Genomic DNA, 13,435 nt, shown 5'->3' on the forward strand with positions numbered 1-13,435 from the left:
CAGTTCCACGTGGCTGGGGAGGCCTCACAATCATGGTGGAGGATGAGAGGCGTGTCTCACATGGAGGCAGATAAGAGAATAGAACTTGTGCAGGGCAACTCCCCTTTATTAAACCATTGGATCTTGTGAGACTTCTTCACTATCATGAGAATAGGATGGGCAAGACCCGCCCCCATGATTCAGTTATCTCCCACTGGGTCCCCCCGGCAACACATGGGAATTATGGGAGCTACAATTCAAGATGAGATTTGGGTGAGGACATAGTCAAACCATATCAGCCTCATTCTGACTTTTTATGTTCTCTGTGGGTGACCTCTCTCAGGCTCAAGTGATATCAATGTGCTGATGACTCTCAAATGCACATCTCTGGCTTCAGTTTCTTTCTTGAACTTCATACATATGTTTCCAAATTTCCTGCACGTACCTCAATGTTCTTGTTCCTCACTCCCCAGGCTTCATAAATACCCACTCATTTTAGTGTATTCTCCATCTCCTTTGATAGCATCTCTGAGAGGCAAGTCCCTGTGAGTTATATATGACTCCTCCCTTGCTCCAAACCTGAGAGTAAGTAAAATTCCTATTAACATATTAGGAAGCTGAGGCTTAGACAGTTTAAGTAACTCAAGCATGGTTACACACCTAGCTAGGGCAGAGCTAAAATGTCAGGCTAGGCTTCTATGACTCCAAAGTCCTTTCTCACTCAGCATATCATCATGTATTTGAAAAAAAAAATCATATATGTGATTTTTTTAAGAGACAGAATCTTGCTCTATCATGTGGGCTGGAGTGCAGTGGCACAATCATAGCTCACTGTAACCTTGAACTTGGGCTCAAGTGATCCTCCTGCCTTAGCCTGTTGAGTAGCTAGGGCTACAGGTGCACACCACCATGCCTAGCTAATTTTTGTTTGTTTGTTTGTTTTTTGAGATGGAGTCTCACTCTGTCACCCAGTCTGGAGTGCAGTGGTGCAATCTCGGCTCACTGCAACCTCTGCTGCCCAGGTTCAAGCAATTCTCCTACCTCAGCCTCCTGAGTAGCTGGGATTACAGGTGCCTGCCACTGCACCCACCTAATTTTTATATTTTTAGTAGAGACGGGGTTTCACCATTGGTGAGACTTGTCTTGAATTCTTGACCTTGTGATCCACTCGCCTCGGCCTCCCAAAGTGCTGGGATTACAGGTGTGAGCTACCACGCCTGGCCGCCTACCTAATTTTTAATTTTTTTGTAGAGACAGGCTCTCACTACATTGCCCAGACTGGTCTTGAACTCCTGTTCTCAAACGATCCTCCCACCTCAGCCACCCCAAGTGCGAGGATTACAGGCATGAGTCCTTGCACCTGGCCCGTATATATGATTTTTAGTATATGTAAATATACACATTTACCATATGTAAATGTAAATATAAATATAAATGTATGGAGTGATATCTATTGAAATGTTAAACATAGTTCTTAGTGGTACAACTACAGGTGATTTCTCTTTTCTTATTTCTAGTTTTCTACGTTTTCAAATGTGTCTTCTGTAATCAGAAATAAAAGTTATAGTAACAACAGTCTTTCATTGATACAAGTGCTTATTGGATAAAAGTCCCACTTCTAAGCATGAAACTCACAACTTTTAGGTTAATAGCCTTTGTCACCTTGTCAATACATCTGACCCAGCCACTCACACCATTCCTGAGATATATTTTGTTCCTTTGTGCCTAAATCACTGTGCATGCAGATCCATCTTCCCGAAACACCTATAACGATGTCTTAGTCTTGTGAAATCCTACTTACATCCTTCATAGCCTAGCACGCATGTAATTTACTTGGTCAAGGGTGAGTCAGTTGTTCTCTTGAATGTACTCCTATATGACGTGGTGTGATTTCAATTGTTGCACCAAGCACATTGCAATATTAATTCATTTATCATTCTCCCATATAGGACGTTTGAAGTAGTTTCTAATACAGAGATTATACTCAATAAATATTTATTAGATAAATAAATGAATAAGGGAATAGCAAATACCTTTGTCTCATTTTAAAATACTTTCATTGTTACCTACCCATATAATAAAAAACTCAAAGCAGTAGTCTTCAAGCTTGATTGTTTATGTATGCCTTAAAAGAATTTTGAAAACCTATGTACCCCTGACACACTTTTAAGTTAACTTATAAATATTTCGACATAGTTTTAAGTGGTGGCAAATGATATAGTTTCTTGTGTATTTTGCACTGCGTAAGTATGCTACATGGATTTCTTCAAAACCTTGAAGCTGCAGTTTCAGTGCATTCAATTTATGGAAAATAAATGAATTCATGAAATTGGCTCTTATTGTCAAGTCAATTAGCTAGATATAACTTGCTTTCTGTCAGGAAAAGTCTGACTTTAAAATACAGATAATTAATAACTATTATTAATTACTTTATTAAATTATTGAAATTAAAAAATAATTAAATAATTTGTTAATTAAAATGCCTTATTCCCCTACTCATTTCTGCAATTTGACTCTAAGAATAGATAAGACACATAGATTGCCTTATGTTTGAAATCTGGGTGAAATAAGATACTGCCTCCTTCAGTATTTCTGCCTTTGCTTTTATGGGAGCCTCTTTCAAGAGAAAGTCATTCTCTCATGGTCCCCTTGTTTGAGTCCCAGAGGTTTTTCTACTCCAGAAAGTTCTGCGTAGTAAGACTAGTACTATACTCCCTTGCATGGTAAGTGAGACGGCTGTCTGTATAAAATGAGGGAAGGACTCATGAGAGGGAAGTAGGTCAGGAGAAATGATAGATTCTCAGGCAGGTTAATTGTAGGAAAGAGTTAATAGAGTCCCTTAAAACAAGGTGCATTTGCTTCCTCCTGATCAATCTTTAGGACTGTTTACTTTGATTTGAAGACCACTATGCTAAAGCTTCCCAAGGGGGCAATAGTGAGGCAAGGAATTTTTAAAAGAGAATTACTTCTTCCTAGCTACTTTTGTGAAATGAATTCATTTGAATCATCTGGCAATCTCTTCATATTTATTTTCAACAATAATTGCTTCAAGAAATGCTCTGAGCTTCTCAGAAGAGGATGCTACCAAAAGTAATGGAGTAGAATTCAGATTTGGGTTGTGACTTAAAGCTATGTGACTTTAGTCAGTTAACTGCTGAGTCACATTCTACAGCTTTGAAAGAGGAGGATTATAAAATCTATCTCATGTTAATGCTGAAGATTAAATAAGTGTTTATGTACCCAGCTTATAGGATAAGAGGGTGTGTGTGTGTGTGTGTGTGTGTGTGTATGTATATATGTATGTATTCAGTCTTTACTTAAATTAAAAAATCTTTAACTTGATAATGGGCAAATACCTGAGTTTTGGATCATGTCCTCTAGAAACCATATGCTATATAATTATGTACTATAAAGTAATAATGTATACAGTATAATGGATCATGTGCCATGTGCTTTTCAAACTAATCATACATAAAACAAGCATTTATTGAAAATATCTGACAAACTCATCTTTTATTTTTGATGTGTGTATGTGTGTGTTTTATTTAACAGGGATTTGGGGAATTATTTGAGAAAGCAAAACAAAACAATAGCAGTAGGAAAACTTCTAATGATGATGACAGCCTCTTCTTCAGTAATTTCTCACTTCTTGGTACTCCTGTCCTGAAAGATATTAATTTCAAGATAGAAAGAGGACAGTTGTTGGCGGTTGCTGGATCCACTGGAGCAGGCAAGGTAGTCTCTTTTATTCTTCACTATTAAGAACTTAATTTGATATCCATGTCTCTTTTTTTTTCTAGTTTGTCTGTAGTGCTGAAAAGTATTTTTGGAGAAATTCTTACATGAGCATTAGGAGAATGTATGGGTATAATGTCTCGTATAATAGAAATTACTACACTGATAATTTACTCTAGTTTTTTATTTCCTCATATTATTTTCCGTGGCTTCTTCTTCTACATATTTATATTTTGCATCACATTCAACACTGTATCTTGCACATGGCAAGCATTCACTAACTTTATTGAATAAACGAATCATCCATTTTACCCAGTCTTCACCAGAACAGACATTTTTTCAGAGCCAGTCCAGGAAAATCATCACTTACATTTTGCCTCAATAACCACATGAGCAAAAGGTCCCCATTTTTGTTAACATTAGAGTTTTCAGAATAGATTTAGATTTGCTTATGATATATTATAAGGAAAAATTATTTAGTGGGATAGTTTTTTGAAGAAATACATAGGAATGTTAATTTATTCAGTGGTCAACCTCTTCTCCATATCCCACCCTAAGAACAACTAAACCGGGCATATTTGGAGACACATCTGAAAAAAACTAGTAGATTAGAAAGAAAACAGTGCAAAAGGACCAAACTTTATTGTCAGGAGAAGAGAAGACTTTGTAGTGATCTTTAAGAACATAACCCATTGTGTAGATAATGATAAACACTTGCTGTCTTTTACTATTGAGAAAATAAATTTAAAAGACATGAAAGAATCAAATTAGAGATGAGAAAGAGCTTTCTAGTATTAGAATGGGCTATAGGGCAATAGGTATTTGCTTCAGAAGTCTATAAAATTGTTCCTTGTTCCCATTTGACTGTCATTTTAGCTGTGGTACTTCGTAGAAATGTAAGAAAAAGTTTAGTGATCTCTTGAAGCTTTGCAAAATACTTTCTAGAATTATACCCAATAATCTAAGTCAAACAGAAAAAGAAAGAAAGAGAGGAAGGAAGAAAGAAGGAAATGAGGAAGAAAGGAAGTAGGGAGGAGGGAAGGAAAGAAGGAGGGAAGTAAGAGAGAAGCAGTGCTACTGCTGTAGGTAAAAATGTTAATGAAAATAGAAATTAAGAAAGACTCCTGAAAGGCGATTATTTATCAATATCTAAGATGAGGAGAACCATATTTTGAAGAATTGAATATGAGACTTGGGAAACAAAATGCCACAAAAAATTTCCAGTCAATAAATTTGGTGTCAGGCTGGGTACAGTGGCTCACACCCATAATCCTAGCACTTTTGGAGGCAGAGGCAGGTGAATTACTTGAGTCCAGGAGTTTGAGACCAGCCTGGGCAACATGGCAAACCCCATCTCTACAAAAAATACAAACAAACAAACAAAAAAATAGCTGGGTGTGGTGGTGTGTGCCTGTAGTCCCAGCTACTTGGGAGGCTGAGGTGGGAGGATCACGTGAGCCTGAGAGGTGGAGACTGCGGTGAGCCATGATTGCATCACTGCACTCTAGCCTAGGTGATAGGCTAAAAAAAAAAAAAATTGGTGTTCACAATGATAATAATACAATTTGGTTGTTTCTCTCTCCAGTTGTTTTCCTACATATGAAACAGGCTTTTAAAATAAAATAGCTGGAATTGTGCATGTTTTCTTACATAAACATTTTCTTTCTTAATATGTTATTATTTTTCTTCTGTACTTGTGTATTATTACTAGCAGTTTCACTATTAAAAAATTATACCATAGGAGGGGCTGATACTAAATAAGTTAACAATGATCTAAACAAGGATGTTTATGAAAAGGTAGTAATTGTGTTTCATAGAATTTTTAAAATTAATTCTGCATATGTCTTCAAGATCAATTCTATGATAGACGTGCAAAAATAGCTTTGGAATTACAAATTCCAAGACTTACTGGCAATTAAATGTCAGGCAGTTTTATTAAAAATTGATGAGCAGATAATTACTGGCTGACATTACAATTGCATCTTATGGGAAGCAGCTATGAAGGCAGAGTCAGAGGAAAGCAGTGGTCCCTTGGGAATATTTAAAAACTTCTGAGAAATGGAGTTTACCAGCTCAATCTAGGAGGTTGTCTTTTAGTAGTATTAGGAATGGAGCACTTTATAGTTGTTTTTTTTTGGACAAAAGATCTAGCTAAAATATAAGATTGAATAAGTGAAAATATTAACATTTTAATTTAAATCTTACCCACTCAATACAATTTGGTAATTTGTATCAGAAATAACCTAATAATTCTTCTACTTCTATAACTTACTCTAATATGTTTGCAGAGATTTTATGTAAAGCTCTTCAATATAACATTGCTTTCAGGAGCCAAAAATTGGGTGGGAGGAGTCTCATAAATGTTGAATAATAGGAGTTTGATTAGATAAATTTTGGTGTAGTTCTATAATGGCATGCTATTCAGCCAATAAAAGGGCTCTTAAAGAATGACTGTGACAGATGTATATGATATACTCTTAAGTGAATAAAGAGTTACAAAATGTTATGTACAAGTTACAAAATGTTATGTACATTATGATCCATTTTTCATAAAATCACATGTGTATGTATATATGTGTCTGGAAGGATAAATTTATCAAGTTGTTATCTGTGAAATTTTGGGTATATTTTATATTTCTAGATTTTCTGTTACTTTGTTACTTTGCTGATAAAGTAATAACGTTGTTGACTTTTATCACTCTCCCCTATTCATAATCATCTAGGCTGCAAAGGGACCATGTCTTCTTTATTTTTATATTCCAAGGACTGTCAACAAGTGTCTAGCACTTGACAGGTATTTTATAGAAATTTAACTGAATATCTTTAGGAAATAGATTTTTGTTTGTAGTTGTTCTAGTCTACATTAAGTGTCTTGCACTTATGAAACTTCCTTGAATTATTTTAGTGAAGCAATATTAGTATAGAATTTTGCATCACAGGATGCTCTTGAGTGAAAGCTGGCTTGTGGCATCTCACCAGTGTTGGGAAGTTTCAGTCCTTCTGTTGTCCACATCACAGCTGAAGCAGTGCTGTTGCTGACAATTCCTGACACCACCTTGTCTCTATTATCTATCATTGCCTCACTATGGTACTGAGTTTTATCTTATTCTTGTAATAACCGGAACTCATATGTATAGAATAAGCTATTAGCTCATGTTTTTGCTTGCTTTTCATACAGAATACATGTCTGCAAAGAGTTTTATCAATGTTTTGGAATTTTGGGAAATATGAAGTTAAATTCATCATTGAACATATATACATACACACACACATATGTATAGACATGATACATGATTTATTTTATTTAATTTTTAAAATTTTATTCTTTTTAGAGATAGGGTCTTACTCTGTCACCAAGGCTAAACTTCAGTGGTGTGATCACAGCTCACTGTAACCTTGAACTCCTGGCTCAAGTGACCTTTCTGCTTCAACCTCCCAAAGTGCTGGGATTATAAGCATGAGCCACTGTGTCTGGTCCAATATGTATATATATATTTTTAACCTGGATCATCACTATATTGTGTTTGGGTTCATAAAGCTGTACTATGTGAAAATATCACTTCTAGTTTTAATTTTGTGCAAAACAATTTTATATAGAAATGAGGTAATTTAGATTTTTTTCCACGTAATAAGAATTATAAAATTTACTGAAACAAATATCAAAAAAATATCTGTTACTTGACCTTCCTTTCTTCTGAATATATTTTAGGTGATATTATTAAAATTTAAAAATGAAAATTAAAATATATAAAAAGTTGAAAATTCTTCTTCTCTTTACTGTCTCTCATTTGTCCATTTTCCATTCTACCGCATTCCCTCATCCAACCAAGGTAGCCAACCTGGGTAATTTTTTTTAGTATCTTTCCAGAGATGTTTATATATATATACACATATACACACACACACATATATACATATATATAATCAATATATATTTTTATTGTTCCCCACCTCTCTTTTTATGTAACAATATGCAGAGTTTTGTTTCTTGCTTTTCCCACTATCTTGGACAACTTTCCATATTCAAAGCACAGAGGACTTACACATGCATACACACTGCTGAATTTGTGTCTCTCCCCTGCCATTCATATGTTGAAATCCTAACTCCCAAGTTGATGGTATTGCAGGGTGGGGCCTTTGGGAGGTGATTAGTCCTTGAGTGTGGAGTTCTTAGTAAATGAGATGAGTGTCTTTATAAAAGAAGCCTTAGAGAGACCCTCACCCCTTAGAGACAACCTCACCCCTTAGAGAGAACCTCACCCCTTTCTGTCATGTGAGAACACAGCAGGAAGACAGCTGGCCATCCAGGAATCAGGAGTCTCTTAGCAGACCCAATCTGCTGGCACCTTGATCTTGGACTTCCCAGCCTCCAGAACTGTGAGATATAAATTCCTGTTGTTTATAAGTCACACAGTTCATGGTATTTTGTTATAGCAGCCTGAACAAGGACACACACACACACACACACACACACACACACACACACTTAAATAGATGCATGGTATTCTATCATATGGATGAATATTCTATGATAAAATGAATCACTATTGATTGACATTTGGGTTGTTTCCAATATTTTGTTAACACAAAGAACAACACTATAAATAACTTTATATACATACCATTTAGCACATCTGCAATTGTATCAGTAGGCTGCCTATAAGTGGTCAAGCATTTGTGTACTTGTGATTTTGGTAGATGTTGTCAAATGTCCTTCCCTGAAACTTGTACCAATTCATACTCATGCCATACACTCTATATAAGAGTGCTGATTTTCCCACAGTGTTACTAACAGATGATATTATCTAATTTTAAAAGTTTCTCCTCTTATAGAGAAAATAGTATGTCAATGTATTTTTAATTTGCATTTCTTTTATTATGAGTAGTGTAAGATATCATTTCAACTTATACACAGGAGGAATTTCTCTCTATATAAAGTGATCCTAGAATCATAATGAAAAATATCACCAACTCATTAGGAAAATGTACAAAACATTGAACAGATATTTCATCAAAAATAAAAATATAAGTGGCCTTTAAACATTGAAAGGTAACATTTGAACAAAGACTTGCAGGAGTTGAGGGATTAGGGAATGTAGACTCTGGGAAGAGTCTTCAAAGTAGCAGGTGAAGCAAGTGCAAAGCTTTCAGATGGGACTAACTATACCCGTCTGGTTTGAAGAACAGTAAGGAGGTCACTGAGGCTGGCATAGAGTAAGACAGGAAGGGTAGAATACTGTCAGAGAAGTAATCAATGGTGGAGGTAGGGGGTAGACCATAAAGTCCTTCATAAAGAGTAAGGCTTTTTTCTCTGGGTGAGATTAGAGGCCACCAGAAAGTTTTAAACAGAAGTAACAGGGCCACTTTGGCTAATGTTTTTAGGCTATTCTATAGGGAGACAAGGGAGGAAGCAAGGAGTTGAGTTAGGAGTCTATTGTGCCAATTCAGGCAAGTGATGATGGTGGCTTGATCCAGGTAGTGGTGGAAGTAGTATAGTAGGAAGTAATCAGATTCAGGACATGCTTTGAAGGAAGATCCAATAGAATTAATGGATAAGTTGAACAATGGTATATGAGAAAATTCATAGAGGAGTCAAAGATGATTCCAAGCTTTCTGGACTGAGTAACTGGAAGGATAAAGGTGCCATTTACAAGAAAGATAATGGAAGAAACAGGTTTTGGATGGAGCTTGGTTTGGGGATATTAAGTTTGAAATGCCTATTTGACATCCAAATAAAGATGTTAGTTGGATGTACAAGTCTAGTTTCAAGGAAGAGGGGGCTGGTAGTGTGAAGATGGGGCTGGATGAGATTCCAAAGGAAAGAGGGTTGATAAGAAGAGAAAGGGGTCTAGGGGTTAGCCTAAGGGCATTCTAAATATTTGAGGTTAGGGAGGTGGGTGAAGAAAATCCAATAAAATAAAAGTCTGAGAAGATAAAGTTAGTGAATGAATGTGGCATCCTGGAACCAAACTGATGTCAAGGAGAAGGGTGTTATCAGCAAGGTCAAATGCTCATTCATCAAGTAAGATGAAACTGTGATAATTAACCAGTGTCTTTTGAAATATAGAGATAACTCGTGACTTAATGAAAGCAATAGTAAAGAAGGTCAGACTTGACCAGAATGAAATTAGAAAGAATAAGAGGAAAGAAAAGACCAAATACAGACCACCCTTGATGCCTTATTCTTTTGATATACTCTTGGTGTCCACTTGCTAATACAATTGACCCTTAAACAATACAGGCTTGAACTGCATAGGTACACTTATTTGTGAACTTTTTTTCAACTAATACATTGGAAAAATTTTGGGAGATTTTTGACAATTTGAAAAAACTCACAAACTATGTAGGCTACAAATATTGAGAAAATTAAGAAAAAGTAAGATATGCCATGAATGCACAAAATATATGTAGACACTAGCCTATTTTATCATTTACTACTATAAAATACACACAATCTACTATAAAAAGTTAAAATTTATCAAAACTTAACACACACTAACCCTTACCCTACCTGGCACCATTCGCAGTCAAGAAAAATGTAAACAAACATAAAAATATAGTATTAAACCATAACTGCATAAAACTAACTGTAGTACATATGGTACTACTGTAATAATTTGGTAGCCACTTCCTGTTGCTATTACGGTAAGCTCAAGCGTTGCGGGTAGCCATTTAAAACACCACGTGATGCTAATCATCTCCATGTGAGCAGTTCTTTCTCCAGTAAATTGCATATTGCAGTAAAAAGTGATCGCTAGTAATTCTCGCATATTTTTCATCATGTTTAGTGCAATGCCGTAAACCTTGAATAACATCAAGCAATCCATACAAAGTGCCACTAGTGATGCTGTGAGTGCTCCCAGGAAGCACGGAAAAGTTGAAACAGTACAAGAAAAAAGTTGAATTGCTTGGTATTTACTATATATTGAGGTCTGCAGCTACAGTTGCCTGCAATTTCAAGATAAATGAACCCAGTATAAAGAGTACTGTAATAAAAGAAAATAAAATGTGAAACCACCAGTGCAGCTATGCCAGCAGGTGTGAAGACCTTGCACTTTTTCAAAAATACAAACTATGAAATATGTGTTAACATAGTATGTTAACTATGAAATATGTGTTAACATAGTATGTTAACTATGAAATATGTGTTAACATAATATGTTAACTGTGAAATATGTGTTAACATAATATGTTAACTGTGAAATATGTGTTAACGTAATATGTTTATGTTATCGGTAAGGTTTCCAGTCAACAATAGGCCAGTAGTAGTTAAGTTTTTGTGGAGTCAAAAATTATATGTGGATTTTTGACTACACAATGAGTTGGCACCCCAACCTTCATGTTGATAAAGGGTCAGCGGTATATTATTTAGTTTTTGTATTTATATTCATAAATAAGATTAAATCTATATTTCCAAGCAATCTTCATAAGATTTTGTTGTTATTATTATTATTATTATTGAGACGGAGTCTTACGCCTTGTCGCCAGGCTGGAGCACAATGGTGCGATCTCGGCTCACTGCAACCTCTGCCTCCCGGGCTCAAGCAATTCTCCTGCCTCAGCTTCCCAAGTAGCTGGGACTACAGGCACGCGCAACCACATCGGCTAATTTTTGTATTTTTAGTAGAGACGGGGTTTCACCATGTTGGCCAAGATGGTCTTGATATCTTGACCTCGTGAACCGCCCGTCTTGGCCTCCCAAAGTGCTGGGATTACAGGCGAGAGCCACCGCACCCGGCCATTAATATTGTTACCCAATAAAAAAAATCTGGAAGCTTGTCTTCTTTTCCCCTGATTCTGTAACAGTTTAAATAGCACTGGAGTTACCTGTTTTGAATTTTCTTTTTTCCCAAGCGGTCCCTTATGAGTTTTCTCTCTGTTTTATTTATTTCAATTTTTATATTGTATTTTTGCAACTCCTTTGATGATACTTTTCTTCTTGATTAGGTTTCTACTAAAACCAAACAAGCTTTCCATGAATTAGCTTTTAGATTTACTTATTAGTTTAACTGTTCTATTGTATCGTTATATCAACTGTTCTGTTGTATCTGTTGTATCGTTAAATTTTATAATTATAAATTATAAAATTTATATGTTTATCTTTATTAATTATTCTATTTTTCTTCTGCTTTTTTGTTGTTTTTCTAGTTTTTGAGTTAGATGTTTGATGCTTTTTTAAAAAGTTGTGCATTTTCCTCTGGGTAATACTTTAGCTATGTATTATGGATTCTGGTATATAGTGTTTCTATTACATTGTTTTCTAGAAAATCTGTAGCTTTGTTTTATATTTGTTTCCTCTTTGACCTAAGATATCCTAAGGGAAAGTTTAACATTTTCCAGAAAGAAAACAAATTTTCTTTGTTTTCCAAGAATGTTGTTCAAATTATTTCTACTTCTTGGAATTTTTATCATTTTTGTGTATCCAGTAAATAGTCAATAATTGTACTTGCTCTCTGACCACATAAAAGAATGTATTTGTGTAATTTCTATTAATAGATTAGAGTTCAACTCAGATATTAAATGTACATCATTATTCATGATATTTAGGTCTTCTACATCTTCACTTATCTTTTTTCTACTTGCTTTGTCATTAACAAATAAAGTTGAATTAAAAGCTTCAACTACGTACGTTTCTCTCTGTTATTCCTTATCGGTTCTGTAATTTTTACTTCAAGAATATTGCTTTTTAAACATAATGTGTAGATACTTATAATTACACTCTAGCATTATAAAGATCCTTTTCTTTTTCATTGAATGTATTTGGGCCTACATATATATGTCTAACATGAAAATTATAGTCTTTTTTGTTTCTTTGTTTGTATTTACAGTTTTAAGTTCCATTTTCAACCTTTATGCATTCTTTGCTTTAGGTGTGTCTCTTTTAGTTAGCATAAAGTTAGGTTTGTCTTTAATTTCATCTGAAGTCTTTTCCTCTTAATAGATGGGTTAAGCCAATTGAAAAATAAAACTGACTTATATGCTTTTATGTCAAGTATGTCCTCCACAAATATTTTTGAATAGATTGGCTAATATACTTTGGAATTTGTTTAAAAAAGGTTTTTTAAAAAAATAATTGTGGTGAAATGTACATAACATAAAATTTATCATTTTAACCATTTTTAAGGGTATAGCTCTGTGGCATAAAGTATACTCACATAGTTGTGCAACTGTCACCTCCTTTTGATTTTTGTTTACTAATTTTGTAAATTTGTTTCATCTGAGTTGTCTTACTATGTTTTGTTGTATGTTTTTCTTTCCTTTGTTATGAAGTCACTGTATTGTCTGTAGACTATGTGTATCTGTGAGTGTGTGTGTATATGTGTGTATTATGGCTTTTTAAAAAGTCTGTATTTGTGTTCCAGTGGCAATAATTATACTAATAACTTTATGTTAAATTTTTCATTCTATGTGACCCTAGTTCACTAATATGAGCTCTGATAAAATCAGTGCTTTTTCAAGGTTAGGAGATCGAGACTAGAAGATCGAGATCATCCTGGCTCACACGGTGAAACCCCGTCTCTACTAAAAATACAGAAAATTAGCCGGGCGTGGTGGTGGGTGCCTGTAGTCCCAGCTACTCAGGAGGCTGAGGCAGGAGAATGACGTGAACCCAGGAGGTGGAGCTTGCAGTGAGCCGAGATTGCACCACTGCACTCCAGCCTGGGCGACAGAGACTCCGTCTCAATAAATAAATAAATAAACAAACAAATAAATAAATAAA

At 35.1% G+C, this 13,435-nt stretch overlaps 1 protein-coding gene across 1 annotated transcript in view; it reads left to right on the forward strand.

The window, feature by feature from the left end:
• The window catches only part of CFTR (cystic fibrosis transmembrane conductance regulator), a 180,560-nt gene that overhangs the window by 62,429 nt on the left and 104,696 nt on the right, over positions 1-13,435 (forward strand). Inside the window, exon 10 of the mRNA XM_025379291.1 lies at positions 3,532-3,714. Coding sequence (XP_025235076.1) covers positions 3,532-3,714 — 183 coding nt within the window. The remainder of the gene's footprint in view (positions 1-3,531; positions 3,715-13,435) is intronic.

The sequence above is a fragment of the Theropithecus gelada genome, chromosome 3 (assembly GCF_003255815.1).
Source record: "Theropithecus gelada isolate Dixy chromosome 3, Tgel_1.0, whole genome shotgun sequence".
Classification (NCBI taxonomy): Eukaryota; Metazoa; Chordata; class Mammalia; order Primates; family Cercopithecidae; genus Theropithecus; species Theropithecus gelada.